The sequence below is a fragment of the Bombus huntii genome, unplaced genomic scaffold, assembly GCF_024542735.1.
Source record: "Bombus huntii isolate Logan2020A unplaced genomic scaffold, iyBomHunt1.1 ctg00000058.1, whole genome shotgun sequence".
NCBI classification, from domain to species: Eukaryota; Metazoa; Arthropoda; class Insecta; order Hymenoptera; family Apidae; genus Bombus; species Bombus huntii.
In genome coordinates, this window is record NW_026099319.1 from 621,449 (window position 1) to 637,376 (window position 15,928).

Genomic DNA, 15,928 nt, shown 5'->3' on the forward strand with positions numbered 1-15,928 from the left:
TCCCTCTTTCCTCCTTTTTCCCTTTTTACATCGCGTTAAGACCCGTTAAATAATATTGACTGCCGTGGACGCTGGCTGAGAAGTGCACTTTATAACTAGCTTTAAAATCGCTGACGTCGATGAGGACAAAGGTAAGTTAGAGGGTCATTTATCTGAGCTGGTGTTATTCGACCTGAACTCTGCAGCTTTTCAGAGCTTCTTTCGTTTTTCTTTTAAGAGCAGAGATGTTAACTGGTCTTTTGTTACGTGTAAGAAGTATGTACTAAAGCTTATTTAGCACCAATTGGTTGCTCAAAGTCGAGATATACATACCTATATTATATTAATACGTTACAGAAGATTACGCGTTAGTTAGCTTATGAGAATTTATAGTGTGTCACAGATCACAAAAGCAGAATGACTACTTTTTCATAAACGATATATGTATATGAATTGAAAGTTTAACTATTACGCCACATACTTCTCTCGATAAACGTCGTCGAGTGCATATTGTTAAAGAATATTAGCCATTTGAATTAAATAGTTTCGAAGATACTAATGCTTCTGTGAAGTTTTTGCAGGCTGTTAATTTTTTATTGAGATACTACAAATTTTGAATAACTTCGATTAGAAATAAAAATCACATTACATTAACGCGTAGAATGTAACGTAACGTAGATAATGTAAATATAAATTATATTACAAGGAAATAATACGGGTAAGTAATGTGAAACATTCTGGTTAAAATTGCATCCTTTGAAGGCTAGGACACACAGTACTTACGAAGTAGATTAAGTACCAAATGGGGTACTTAAGAAAATTCATGTTGTCATTGTTTAATAAACATCTTCAGCTAATAGCTTTCTGCAAAAGCTGGTTTAAGTTATGCTAGCTTATTCCTTATTAATTGCAATTATATTGTTCGTATCTCCTAGAGGATTAACAATCCATTTTTATAATGGATAATAAAAGTAAATTCCTATTAGGTTGTCCCAAGTTTCTTTCGTTTTATAAAGAAACGACAGATGCACAACATATTTTGTTTTATGTTATTCTATATTATTTTACATTAAATTGGAAAAAGGTGGATCACACGTAATTCAATAAAATAATATAAAACGAAAAATGTTGTACATCTATTACTATCTTATAAAACGAAAGAAACTTTTAAAACAACCTAATATTTCTCTACTACGACGCTTTTACAGTGCTAAAATATCTGATAAAAATGTTAAGAAATTCTAATATTGATTTAAGCGTATCGATTTATCTGCTCTTCATATTTAATCAAACAGAAATTGTTAATTATGATTTCCACTTAAAAGCGGATTGCATATTATGAGGATAAATTATCAAATTCATCTCTAATATAGACATTAGAGAATCATTCATAGCCGCAATCCTGTTTACCGCTAACATTCCTGGTACTCAATAATTCATTAGGTGACTGCTTTAGCCGCACAGAATACACCTACAAATAATTAATCGCGATTAATATTCCATCGACTTTTGAAAATCCCTCATGTGATCTATTTCATGCGATGAGAATACGTATAAATTGAGATTGCGATCGACCATCCTCAGTCGGATAAATCGAGTGATTCAAATTATAACACAAAAAAAAGTTAAAACTAGTTATATTATCTTATTCAATTTTTATGTATTATTTGGCGGAAGAAACTTTGGTAATTGGTAAGTAAAGTTCACCTCCTTAATGTTAATGATTTTAATATGTTATTAAGCTCAAAGTTCTAAGGAATTTTCTATATATACATATACATATACATAACTGTATGCGTATATGTATAATATACGTATAACAACCAAAGTTCAGCTCTCAAGTGTACGCAAAACTTTTATGTTCATTTTACGCTCTACCAGTATGTTTCATGAATTTGTTTGCTAACAGTATCGAAATAAATAACAAGCAGAGGACGAGCTATTCATGAATTGTTTTGCCAGCGTGTACGCTCCCAATATTTTCTATTTGAGAAAACATACTTGTTGCTATTGCAACTACAAATATTTTTACAGTCGACGCTTTTGCCGTGAATCATTGGCTAACATGTAAAATCGAGAAAAAACATGGTTTATTGTGATGGAAATGTGGAAAACCGCAAAACCGATATAGAAGGGAAAATAAAGGAAAGGAAGATAGATAAGTAGAAGCTTGGGGTCAAGTTTAATTCACTGAAACCGAGCTGCTTGTATTATCACAAAACAAAATTGCCAGTACGTCATTTCCGTACTCTCGTCCTCGCGAAAATGGTTTCGCTTGTTAAGGAAAAACGAAGAGACAGGGAAGAGAGGAAAAAGCAGACGGAGAGCGCTTTTAAAAAGCTGGCGAACCGTGTGTTACCACAACGAGACACGCGATGCTATTTGTCGCTTTAAATTGTGCCGCAACTCGTTTTTGAGATCTTTGCCAGGGGCGCGTTAAAACATGCTGAAAATATATTTCTGGCTTTTCTGGGGTTTAACTGAAATATGACAAATAACGTTGTAAAACATATGTACTTATGACTTACAGAGTAATTGAGTGTACAAAATATATAGTATACAAAATAGCCAGCGATTTAGGGCTTTAAAAGATCAAAAGGAAAGAAAAGGAAAGAAAAGAAGAAAGATAATATATTGTGGCAGTCTAAGTCGATCTAAGAAAATAGATAAAGGGAGGGAGGGGCAAAGCTAGTTAATCTGGAAAGAATCCAAGCGTCAATTTCAAGCATTTACAGAGAATCAAGCGGGCTGGTTAAAGTCGTGAGTTGAGCAATTATCCCGCGTTAGGTTCAATCAGGTTAGTCCCACGCGAAATTGATCCAACCATGCGAAAACGAGTGTATTCTGATTTCTGTCGCAGATACTTCTGGCTAGTGCAGTACCTACACGGTGGTTGTTGAAATAGCCGCTTCTCATCTATTTTCCGCAGCACGGACATCATCCTTTGATCCCTTACGACTAACGAAGTTTTCGAAGATGTACGGCAGTTTGAGATTCTACTTGAAAATGATCATGATTGCGGTCTGTGTGCCGTGTGCTCTTCTTTCTGTCCTTCCGTTAAAAACTGGTAAGTTGATACTGATTAATTATGCCATCGAAACCATATATAATGGCTACAAAAATGCCGCTAATATAATATTCCTTCTTTCTTGTATCTTCTTTCTTGTATATATATCTTGTATATATATCTTTCTTTTATATATATATATATATATATATATATATATATATATATATATATATATATATATATATATATGACTGATATGAATTTCTTTCGGTCTCGAATGCGTTAAAAGAGAGCGCAAAGAAGTCGAAATTACTTATTGTAATTAGTAAAACGACCTGAGAGGCAGACAGATACAAGAAAGAAGGAATATTATATTAGCGGCATTTTTGTAGCCATTATATAGGGTTTCGATCGCATAATTAATCAGTATCAACTTACCAGTCTTTAACGGAAGGACAAAAAGAAGAGCAGACGACACACAGACCGCAATCATGATCATTTTCAAGTAGAATCTCAAACTGCCGTACATCTTAGAAAACTTCGTTAGTCGTAAGGGATCAAAGGATGATGTCCGCGCTAGGGAAAATAGATGAGAAGCGGCTATTTCAACAACCACCGTGTAGGTACTGCACTAGCCAGAAGTATCTGCGACAGAAATCAGAATACACTCGTTTTCGCATGGTTGGATCAATTTCGCGTGGGACTAACCTGATTGAACCTAACGCGGGATAATTGCTCAACTCACGACTTTAACCAGCCCGCTTGATTCTCTGTAAATGCTTGAAATTGACGCTTGGATTCTTTCCAGATTAACTAGCTTTGCCCCTCCCTCCCTTTATCTATTTTCTTAGATCGACTTAGACTGCCACAATATATTATCTTTCTTCTTTTCTTTCCTTTTCTTTCCTTTTGATCTTTTAAAGCCCTAAATCGCTGGCTATTTTGTATACTATATATTTTGTACACTCAATTACTCTGTAAGTCATAAGTACATATGTTTTACAACGTTATTTGTCATATTTCAGTTAAACCCCAGAAAAGCCAGAAATATATTTTCAGCATGTTTTAACGCGCCCCTGGCAAAGATCTCAAAAACGAGTTGCGGCACAATTTAAAGCGACAAATAGCATCGCGTGTCTCGTTGTGGTAACACACGGTTCGCCAGTTTTTTTTTTTTTTTTTTTTTTTTTTTTGATATCGGTGACTGCCATATTCTCTTGAGTTTCCAAATCGTAAAGAATCTTTCCCCAGGGATTGGTCAACTGTGTATGTCCCCATGCGACGTAACTTGCTTAAGGAACACGAGCCGGTGATATGCAGGCAACGTATAATTGATTATCATTCGCTCTGAAACGCTGAAGTAATGACCAGTGCAGTGGTCCAGTGGTCATATTGAATGCCGCTGGATATATCAGCATTTGGCAACCTAACCCAGAGAAGCAGGAAATATGAAGCTACCGAATACCAATTAACTTCGTAGTTGCACGGTTCACATTCCATCATTTCTGAATATGCGAGGACAGTCCTCTTATTGTGCTTTTAATTCTTTTATTTGTTTCATTTTCAGCAAATATACTGGTTTTTTTAAATTAAGCTTCTGTTTATACAGAGTTACAGATTATATTAATTTTATATAGAATATATTTAAGAAAGATATTTAATTTTTTGCTAGTTAAGTATTGATCGATTAAGTTACTGTACCTTTGTTCCGATAAATGCGTGCCATTTTCTCGAATCTAATATCATAGCAAATGCCAATACCTATTTTGCAGCCCTTCACATCGAACGTCGTTAGGGAGTTACCAGGACTGAGTGAATCACTCTCTCGAAAAGTAATCTTATTAGGAATGTCGATGTCGAATAGATGTACCTAATAACATAAAAATGTAGTCGCTAATTCTATTGCTGCAACTTTTGTAATTTAATATCAAAGTTACCAACTCCTAAACTTTAATTATTTTTTATTTAATAACTGACAGCGTTTTTATCACTTTCTTTTATTAAAAAATCTTATCATTTAATAATGTTTAAAAAGGAGAAAAAATAAGTATAATAATATTTTAAGTATGTGAAAAATTTATATTACACATTACAACAAAAATGGGCGTTTCCCGTATCATAACGTTATCTATAAACCGTAAATTATAGAATTGGTTATAGTATACGTATGTACATATGTATATTCCTAAATTATTCCTAGATAGAGTCACTTTCTTCACCCCAATATTTTCAAATTCAAAGCCATAAAGGAATATATTACTTACCTTTCGGTGTTTTGCTGTCAAAGTTCCATCGGGACCCCAAATAGTACAGGTATCGTACAATTTATCGCCCTCTATTTCAGGCATCGTACCACCAACTACATAGATATTGTTTTCTTTAGCTGCGTTCGATGAAGCAACGCTCGTTTCATCATCAGGAATACTCTCGGCGTATTTTGGAAAGTACTCTGCATTGCAATATTTCAATTAATGAAAAATAACTGTCTTTTGTTCCAACCATAAATTAAATTGAAATGTTTGTCAGTTTTTTATTTTTTAAATTATTAAAATAACTAAGTTTTATATTTCGACTTAATTAAATATGCAATTACTTAGCTAATAGTATATATAATAAATTGTTTCTACAGGTTCAAAATGAAAAATGAATATTTAGAAATATTTAATTACGACAATGCTATTTGTGTTAGCATCAGTGGCTTGTTACTCAACGACTTTGCTAGTACTTTTTGAAACATAAAGTTAGTGTTCAATTAACACTTATACTAGAGGCGGGATTATAAATGCAAAATAATTGATAATACTAATTTATAAGTACCTAATTATTAGTATCTTCAAAAATATATTTATACAAAAATCAGGATAATCATGAAAATGGGGAAATCCTATATTCTCGAATCAATTCACAATTTATTTTGTATATTAATTAGATTCCGCGCTCATCAGTACGTACTCACTGGCGAGATCGAGAAAATGTATCGGCAATTCCTCGTACGACCAGAGGATCGGAAATATCAAAGGATATTATGGCGCAGCGCGAGTGGAGAAACAGAAACATATGAGCTTAACACCGTAATACTCTTATCATAGAAATAGAAGCAGTCCTCAATTCCCGCCCGCTAACTCCTATCTCCACCGATCCAAATGATCTCCTAGCCCTCACTCCCGGACATTTCCTCATTGGCGATTCATTAATGTGCTTACGTGATCGAGATTTCAGAGACATTCCATCGAACCGACTCTCCAAATGGCAGCATATCCAACAGCTTAAACAACATTTTTGGAACCGCTGGCATAAGGAGTATTTGAACGAGCTAACCAACCGCAATAAATGGAGCAAGGGTGGACACAGCATCCAAAAGGGCACAATCGTCATCCTCAGAGAGGACAACGTTCCCTCCATGCATTGGCCTCTGGGCCGAGTTATCAAGGTTCATCCAGGCGCCGATGGTGTCATCCGGACAGCTACAGTTCAGACGGCAAAGAGCATTTTGGATCGGGGCGTCAAAAGGCTTGTCCCACTGCCAATTCAACCCGATCTCGAGAAACCCGAACAACTAGCCACCGAGCCGAAATAAGATGGGAACTTCAACCACACCTCGCTAGTTTGATCGGTACCCTCTCAACGGGGGGAGAATGTTACGCCATGCGGCTTACCATAGGTCATATTCTTAACTATCGATCGCGGCACTATAATGTCGCAGACGGATCGTCGCGTCTGCCCGGCAAACAAACATTGTAGTGGCAAGCGCATGGTTCATTAAGCAGGGCGACTTCCAGAAACGTCGACTCGTGGCCCGTATTTTACCTCGCAGTAAAAGAATGTGGCGTGATCCGAACGTAGTGGGGGTCGCCTTCCAGAAAAAACGAAAAAAATCGAAAGGCGTTCAGAACTTTTCGAGAAGTCGAACCGTCAACACATGTGGTATGTCGCGCATTACTTATCAACCAAAACGCAGTTACATTTTTTTTGTTCCATTTATATCTTTCTAGTTAATAAGTTGTTGAAATAAACATTAATTTATTTGTGTTAATTCTGTGGAATTTCATTGAACTACCCTTATTATCATAATCGAAATAAGGGGATCGATCAGTTCGTGGCGTCGATTATTTAATCGTAACGGGAACTTACAACTCTCGTTGACGTGCTATCTCGCGATCGCGTCTCTCCGCGAACGGTCGAAACAAAATGATTCACTAAAAACTGTCCTGAATTCCTAAGAATTTATTTACCGAAAAACTGACAAAGTGTTTATTTAAAAAATGAGGTTGAAGGTAGTCCTTTTCTTTCATTTCATTCATTTTCATTTTCTTTCTTAAGTATGGCTAACACAATATCTAATCAATTAAAATTTTATATTTTCACGTGAAAAGTTTCTTTAGATAATTATTATCAACATGATGACTAACTCTTACGGATTAATACGTGTCTGTAGGGCAATCCGGTGGACTGGATCGGCTTTTTACTTCGAAAGTTGAGTAATCGGTGTCGCTTTCTTACGCATCTTTGAACTGTATAAATGTTTTAAAATTGTTTGATCCAGAATGTACCACACCGGACAATCAAGAAGGCAGGTGCCTTGACTACAGAAAATGTAAACCTCTGCAAGAAATATGGCAGATACAGTACCGTACAGCCACCGATTTTTATAGACGATCAGTGTGCAGATACCAGGTCAATGTTACGATCGTTTGCTGTCCGAACGATCCAAACAAAGAGAAGAGAGAAATTTTAATAAAAACTGTGTATAAGTATAAGGCTTTGCGACCACCATACTGTGGTTTTAGCAACGTCTCTCATACCAGGGTGGTCGATGGTAAACCAGCTGAACTTGGTACGTTTTATGTCTTTCTTTCCGATTAATAATAAGCCATTTACTGCAAAGAATGAACTTTAAAGGCATTAAACAGCACATCAATGTACATTTCAATTAGACTAAATAATAATGCTATGATTTTATCGGTAGTAACTTTACTTATTAACTTGAATTATTTCTTTCTTTTACTTCATGTTAGGAAGAGTATCTTTTTGCTTGAAATAAAAAATTGATATAGGAGTAATAATATGGATAGAGATCAAAAACTGTTAGGGCAGAAATTACACGTTTGAACTTTATAGTTCAGTATAGTTCAAATAGAAATTATATAGAATTATTTAATAATTTGTATTCCACTGGAATAAAAATTTAATTTCTGTCTTTATCAAATCTCTATTTCAGAGTATTTGTACGTATGTACTTATCGTCTGCTGTATGATCGAATATCGAATAGCTAATAATCGTTGTTACTCGTTATGTGAGAAAAATTATGTATATTCACAACTATGACTATTGCATTTTAGGCGCTTGGCCATGGATCGCTGCATTAGGTTTTCGTAATCCCCGAAACCCAGACAAACCACTATGGAAGTGCGGAGGTTCCCTGATATCGGCTAGGCATGTTTTGACCGCAGCACATTGTGCACATATGGATGGAATAGAAAACATACACAATCATAATATTGCCATTCTTAGATTGGTGGAGGAGGTGCCATTTTCGAGTAAGTCCTCAAATATATATATATATATATATATGCTATTGAGTATTACTGAAGTATCATATCCTGAAATTTATTACTGTACACATATATTGTGTCATAAAGCGTGTATAATTCTTTCTCATACTTTTGGTCATTCGTTTCCTGCATTTTCATTTATTTTTTTATTTTTCAGGGTATGTATATCCCATTTGTACGAAAGAGCCCCTACGAAAGAGCAACTTCGTCGGCTATAACCCCCTTGTTGCTGGATCGGGAGCATTAAGATATAGTAAGTGATATCAATTTTATAATAAAATTAAATAGTTCCAGTCTTAAATATCTTTCTTATTTTCTTCGTAGGACGACCACGACCTAATGCATTAATGGAAGTACAAATGCCAGTGATTAAGAACGCCGAATGCAAAATAGCTTATTCCAAATTTCCTAATGCACCTGATATCACTGATGGTATAATATGCGCCGAACATGCTCAGGGTGGAGAGGATTCTTGTACGGTAATTAAGTTACAGAGTTACTACAAACTATACGGTATCTGAAGACACGTCGATTCGAATTAACATCAAATCGACGTCTTAAACATTAAAAATAATAGATAAACACAATTTAATAGTTTTGCCCACTTCTCACACCTCGTTATGGTATTTAATCTAATTTCCTTCTAATCTTAGTTTTGCTCAAAATATATATAACATGTACGTTATAAATTGGAGTATTTCAATACACAAATCAATAGAAGATTATTACTGTATATAAGTATAATTTCAATACAATTCGATCGATATATTTCAGTATCTTTGATTAAAAATTTAACGATCCTTTCAGGCTGACCGCGGCGGACCACTGCTGATACAACATGAATTAACCTCGTATTTAATAGGTATTGTGTCTTATGCTTATAAGTGCGGCACAGCTGGGTATCCCAGCGTTTACACTAGGGTCACATCGTACCTTGACTTCATTCTCCAAGCGATGCAATAATATGATATTACTGTTCCATAAATATCATTGTGTAAAAAACGTAAAGTTGGATTTTCTTATTGTGGAGATAAGAAACAGCTCAAATTTACATTGTTTTGTACGTTACAAATTATAGGCTTAAAATGTACGAAATGTAACTTTGAAACGACACTAATTTTTTACGCACGATAAACCTCCACGACTTAGGTATGTAAAGATGATAAACGTATATTAATTCTATAAATTTGGTAATAATAAACCAACTTTCTGAGAAGTTCTGTAAATTTCGTTTCTGTTGTATCAAGAGAATAATGGAATATTCCACTTAGATCGTATACTTCTTGTACGTACGTACAAAATTTTCCGGCTAATCTAAAACACTTCATAAGATAGAGAGCTTCTGGAAATTCGGACACAGAGAGTGCATAAAATACAAGATAAGTCTCGTGTCTTTCAAAATTATTTTTTATTCGCTAAAAACGTCCTGTGTACTCATGCAATCACATGCAACCTCGAAACTTCACTTATTTTTTATCACTTTCCAATTCAATACACAGTTTCAGCATTTTTGACTATATGTAAGAGAAATTTCCATTCAGCCAAAGGTGTACTTACAGATTATAGATTCCTATACGACTCTCAGTAAAAATTTATCCGCACTCCAGATAGTTAAAACTTCTGTCGACCGTATTGATCCATCTGCACTCTTCGTATGACGTCAATATCTGTTCAGTGCTGCTGCGCAGGTTTCTTTGTGTTACGTCAATTCGTTTGTGACCGTTGCGCGAGTAATGGCGCTTTGCAATGGTGATTTGCAGGAAAACAGTGCAGGATGCTGTGATTCGTTTCTTGTGGTCGGAGGTTATGTTTGATGCCTATATTTATCAAAGATTTAATGCACATTATGGAGAAAGTGTTTTGTCACGAAGTGTGTTTGAATGGGCACAAAAGTTCAAAGAAGATCGCACGAGTGTTATGAAAAAACAGCTGGACGCCCGTCCACATCCACGATGACAACATTGAACGTGCTCATGAACTTATGCTCTATGGAATAGACGAGTGACACTGGATAATGTGGCAAATCATTTGCAAATCAGCCACGGCTCTGCTTATGCAATAGTGCACGACAGATTTGGATTTTAAAAAGTTTGTGCGAGATGGATGCCGAAAAAGCTGATGAAAAGGTGAAGACGACGATGCATTCGTGGTTCGCAGCTCAGCCCAAAACATTTTTTAATGAGAAAATATAAAGGTCCTTCGGCAAATGGACAAAGTGTATACAGAAATCGAGTGATTATGTCAAAAAATGATGTATGTCTTTTTTGACAATTGCTTAAAATAAATTCTACACCGACAGAGCGGGTAACTTTTTACTCACCCTCGTAAGACACTTAAATTTCCAATCTATTATGATGAATAAAAGAGCTTATACTATTAAATCTAATTGTATTTTGTTGCATGAGAGTACACGTGTATGTGATGTACATTACCTTTATATCCCCTTGAACGCTTCAATATTGCGCATATATACTATATTTTGTACAGCTTCTATAAAATTTCGTATGTTTGTTTAGGCTGTTAATCTAGAGGCTGGAGTACAAAGAAGTGGCACAATGATGTGGGCTGATGACATTTATAATTATCAAGGAATCACCCCTACATTCGCTCAGGTATATATCGTTGACTATAATGTATTTAACATATATGATTGTTAGAATATTAATAATTAATTTTTAATTCTATCAGAATTTTAATGAAACTGTCCCTTGGGAAGGAAGAACTGATACCTTGATATCACGGTTTGTACATCCTATATATACGACAAATTTTAGAACATTATATAACGAAGAACCAGATCGTCGTGGCCATGTGATGTGAATAAAAGGACTTGAATTTGATGATATTTTTATAATGTTAGATAACATAACTAAGTATCTTCACAGTAAGATAGGATGACATGGTTTACATGATCTTAATGTTGTTCACTCGAGTGATGATATTATAAGGAAAAGTGTAATATCACAGGTAGGATGATTCATAATTTAGAACTACTAACTCATGTATGTATTAAAAATTAAAGAAATATATTAAATTTTGTAGGATATTTATGTTTAGTAACCAGTAATTCAGAGATTGGTATTCATGGTTACTATAACGAGGCTGTAGAAACGCACCCTTTCTTCTTTGCAAATGGTCCTGTATTTATGTCTAAGCCGAAACTGGAACCTCTGAATAATTTAGATTTATTCTTGTTATTTTCTAAAATACTTATCTACAGTATACCATAAGGAATGATACCGTATCGCACCTAATCAAGTGCCTTAAGAAACATCAACAGGATATCACAGTAATCCCTTATCGACTGATATGTAAGTAAAAGTTATCTGTCATTGTTATACACAATTATGTGTTAGTGTTATACACAGTTATTTATCATTTTCTATTAATTCAGTTGTAGCCACTACAATATCTATGACACTGGTAGTAATTATAAGAACAATAATGATGTTCTATAAGAGGAAATGATGATTAGGAACAAAAACTTACAGGTAAGTCAAAGTATATGTTATTTGCCATTTGAAAAGAAAGTTACTAACTTGGAATTTTTTGATAAATAATAATTGTGCAAAATATATTGGATTTCAAATTTGTCAAAAATTGAAATTTAAGAAGCATTGTAATAATATAACATTAATATTTTGATTTTTCAGGAGATATCATGCGGTGGATGGATAATATGTAAAAAATATTAAGCAGTATATGAATTTTCATATTGCGTAGAGATAACAAAATGAATTTTAAAAAATGTCGACATGGTAATAAGAAATAGCATCATGACAAAGAATATATAAACACAGTTTCATTTTTTATAAATAAAAATTTGTTGTTCCAGATTTTGAAATATAGTGAAACGTTTAATTAGTATCTTAATATCTTTAAATAATTATTATTTTAGAATCAATTGTAATTGTATCATACGTACTTTTGAATTCGTGCAAGAACATATGTTATTTTGAAGTAGTTATTATTAGGAAATTGTTAGACGCGAACAGTATGCGAAAAGTTAGTATGTAGTGTAATAATTATCAATCAAAGCACAAGAATTAAATTCTTTAGGAAAAAATTTCCGGAATTTCTTATTTACATGATTATAAAGAAATCCATAACAAAAAGGAGCTGCTTTCTAATACTTCTCTTCCTTGTAATGCCTACGTTAACAATAACGAGGTTCGACTTTTTGTTTTTAGAGGGATACTGGAAAATTTGAAAGTACAGTACCATTGGGAAGAAAATCACGATATTGAAAACGATATTTGCAAGTAAATTTCCAAAAAATCTGTTTTCAAATTTTCGCTTTCTATTTCACATTAAAAGAAAGGGAGGGCTGCCTTCTTTTTCTGCAAGACAAAACAAACATTCTGAATCTCGTATCAATGAATGATGTCAATAAGTTATTTTTCTTTTCAGATTGAACAATATTCCAGATTTATTCATAATTTCATACTACGCGAAGAATAGACTTTCATAGGTATATAAAGGAAATATTAAGTATAGGAAAACTCTTTTTCGTTGTAGGTGACATATGCTTCACGGTTGAACACATGTATTTTTGAACACATATAAATGAAAAAGTACTCTTATGGAGAAAAAGAATTGATACCTTCGATTGACATTAGATAATGTATATAAACTTATGAACAATCACTATCACTATCAGTTTGTATTTTAGGTGCACACGCAGATTTGTTGGAGTTCTTATAAAATGTAATTCCTGTACGAACGTTTTATTCTTCCAAATTTTACGATACTATGTCTCATATGATAACTATATGGATTAAACGTAATATAAATGATCCGAAAATAGACTCGAACGACATTAATTGTCTTTCTATTTATACCAATATCGAAAATACAAGTAAAGCTGGAGCAATAGTATGCAAGAATGGACTATTTATTATTTTAAACCAAATCATAGCATATTCAGAATGCACAGTATTATCATGAAATGTAAATGAATCAGTTGTAAACGAACGATTTTATTGTAAAATCATTGCCTCCTTTTTTTCATCTGAAATATAGCAGCAATGAGTACATTCTTTTAATATATAATAAAACGAGATATCTTTATAAAGTTACATATGTCATCACTGGTAACTGTTATCTCGTATGACGCCAAATATACCGTTAGTATGGAATGATATTTTTATGAAGATATACTTTAATGATAGATTTTATGAATGAAACGTTATATAAGAAAAATTATCTCTTGTTATTCTATGAAGTGTAGTAGCTAATGAAGATTAATTTTACGAAGTGTTAGAGTAAAAGAGAATTAAAAAATTAAAAAGATCTAAATAAGATTGTTCGTGTGGCTTAATTATCTCAATTCTGGTACACCACTTGTTACATTCTAACTAATTAGCGCTAAACAATAACTTGCAAATATTAAAGATATTAACACCTAAAGGTTTTCAGGAAATTTTATAATATTTGATTATTGTATATCTAGTCATTGATTGATAAAATTTCTTGTATAAGCATAGATCGAGGTTGACGTCATACGCAGATTGCATTACAGGTATCGTTTTAATTTATTTTATGGCTAGAATCATTTGAATATTATACGAATAATTATTTCCATTCGAACGATTAATAAATCACGTACCTATAAAAGATATATTATGAAAAAGACGTGACGAAACAAAAAAATATTGGAAATTCCGTTGTCATTAGATCAATTATTTTTGCAATGATTTTTATTTCCATGTAATTACATATGAAATGGGTAATTCATTAACATCTCCTCGAATCGAATATAATTCGTTACACTTCACAACGATTCAAATAATGGACGGGAAATATATAATAACTTTCCTGTCCTTGCGTTAAAATAGTACTGTACAAATCAGATGATACAGGAAATATCCAAAAAACCCAATTACATCCACATTGCATGACAGCACACTTGCAATGGATTTTTGTGATTTCAATGTCACAGACAATGACACAACTAATCAGAACACGTTCGAGGCTATAGACATTGAAATTACCGCGTGTTTAATACGTTTAAAGCATAAATCTAAATTTCACGCGATTATTTCTTTGTACATTGTGAAACTCTTAAATTATCTTAATCGAATAAATAATCCTAATGTAATAAAACATCTTGAAATAGACCTAGATATCTGAAACAGAAACTCGAAGGATAAGAAATCCTAAAAGGTACTAATCCTAAAATAACAAACTCCTAAATAATAAACAAGTGATAAAACCTGTTATAAATAATAAACCTTACCTGGAATAATCAAATCCTAACTAATCGAAAATAAAATAAGGCAAGCAATTCTTAATCTTTCAAGTAATTTTTCCGAAAACACAGAAAGATAGAGAAATTAAAAAGACGCAGCACAAATTGCAGCACAATGAAAGTTTCGGAGCGATGAATACGATCGTATTAAACTAAATAATTTTCAAAAGTGAAATTACACTGAAACGTATATCGATGATATTTGTCATTTCTACGATCTGTTTCGCTTGATCGTGCTTCTTTTCTGATGTAAATTCAATTTATAATACGAACTAAGTTTCCTTTATTATTATTAGTCCTGCGTCTTTTTAATTCGTCACTTCTTTTATTTCAGAACAATGACGGGCTCCAAGATGCTGTTCGGATGTTTGGCGTTAATTGCTTTTCTGCATCCATTAGTTCACGTTTGTACTTCGAGTAGTACAGCTCAAGGTTTGTACTTCGAGTTGTCTTTTTCCATGCACTTCAAATTCCAATACGATCTGGTCACGTGGCCTTCGTACAATTTCGAAATTTTACCTGTTTGGTAATCGTCAATGAAAAAAGAAGTTATGCGTGACCTCAACACATTGAAACAATTTTTATGATTTTTTATTTGCCGGTTGGTCAGCAAGTTAATGGAAAAATTTCACTTAACTATTCGCGTTAATTTCTTCGGTTTAACTTTTGGGAAATGCTTCGTTAGCTTCGGGAATATTCCAACGATTCGTTTTACGTACAAAATAAGCATGATAAATATTACATCACGGTAATGAAAACTATTGGCGTAATACCTAAGATAAAGATGCAGAGACAGTCTTAGAATTTCTAATGACACCTTTATAGATTTCTCGTTTAAAATCGCTACTACATTTGAATCACTTTTACCTAACGGTGTTACATAGTCTTATTGGAAATTTGTCAAATTCCTTAAAATGATCACTGAAAATTTTCCTAAATTTCCAAGAATTTATTTATCACGAGGTAAAGAAAATGTGTATTAGAAAGATGAGATCGAAGGTTTACCATTTTTTCAATTATGGCGAACGCAATATGTAATCAATGAAAATTTTATATTTTCACGTTGAAAGTTTCTTCAGATAATTATTATCCAGATGATGACTAACTCTTACGAATTAATGCGTGTCTGTAGGATA

General features: G+C 33.4%; 2 protein-coding genes and 1 long non-coding RNA gene across 7 annotated transcripts in view; 2 read left to right on the forward strand and 1 right to left on the reverse strand.

Annotated features, from left to right (window-relative positions):
* Positions 1–15,928, forward strand: part of LOC126875780 (katanin p60 ATPase-containing subunit A-like 2) — a 292,008-nt gene that overhangs the window by 7,805 nt on the left and 268,275 nt on the right. The gene's annotated exons all lie outside the window — the stretch shown is intronic.
* On the reverse strand, positions 1,227–10,195 carry LOC126875797 (omega-amidase NIT2-A-like). Of its 2 annotated transcripts, none has more exons than XM_050638702.1 (4): positions 10,100–10,195; positions 5,254–5,438; positions 4,691–4,859; positions 1,227–1,450 (listed from the first exon to the last, which is right to left on the reverse strand). In XM_050638702.1, the coding sequence occupies exons 2-4, from the start codon at positions 5,335–5,337 to the stop codon at positions 1,419–1,421; spliced, it is 285 nt and encodes a 94-aa protein (XP_050494659.1). In that variant the 5' UTR covers positions 5,338–5,438; positions 10,100–10,195; the 3' UTR covers positions 1,227–1,418. The 2 variants fall into 2 exon arrangements, with proteins under 2 accessions (XP_050494659.1, XP_050494658.1); XM_050638701.1 differs by lacking the exon at positions 1,227–1,450 and adding an exon at positions 3,598–4,415.
* On the forward strand, positions 8,873–12,967 carry LOC126875818 (uncharacterized). 4 transcript variants are annotated; one of them, XR_007693685.1, is made up of 9 exons: positions 8,873–9,021; positions 9,350–9,691; positions 10,303–10,846; positions 11,059–11,154; positions 11,231–11,509; positions 11,585–11,853; positions 11,937–12,033; positions 12,196–12,804; positions 12,953–12,967. It is a non-coding gene; the product is annotated as an uncharacterized LOC126875818 (long non-coding RNA). The 4 variants fall into 4 exon arrangements; XR_007693687.1 differs by lacking the exon at positions 12,953–12,967 and having other exon boundaries at positions 12,196–12,300; positions 12,378–12,556; XR_007693686.1 differs by lacking the exons at positions 10,303–10,846; positions 12,953–12,967 and having other exon boundaries at positions 12,196–12,378.

Coding starts and splice junctions, on each gene's coding strand:
- LOC126875797 (XM_050638701.1), bottom strand. CDS start 5,337: ATGCCTGAAATAGAGGGCGATAAATTGTACGATACCTGTACTATTTGG. Junction 4,860..5,253: donor TGACAGCAAAACACCGAAAG/GTAAGTAATATA, acceptor TTATGTTATTAG/GTACATCTATTCGACATCGA. Junction 4,416..4,690: donor ACGCATTTATCGGAACAAAG/GTACAGTAACTT, acceptor TCTCTGGGTTAG/GTTGCCAAATGCTGATATAT.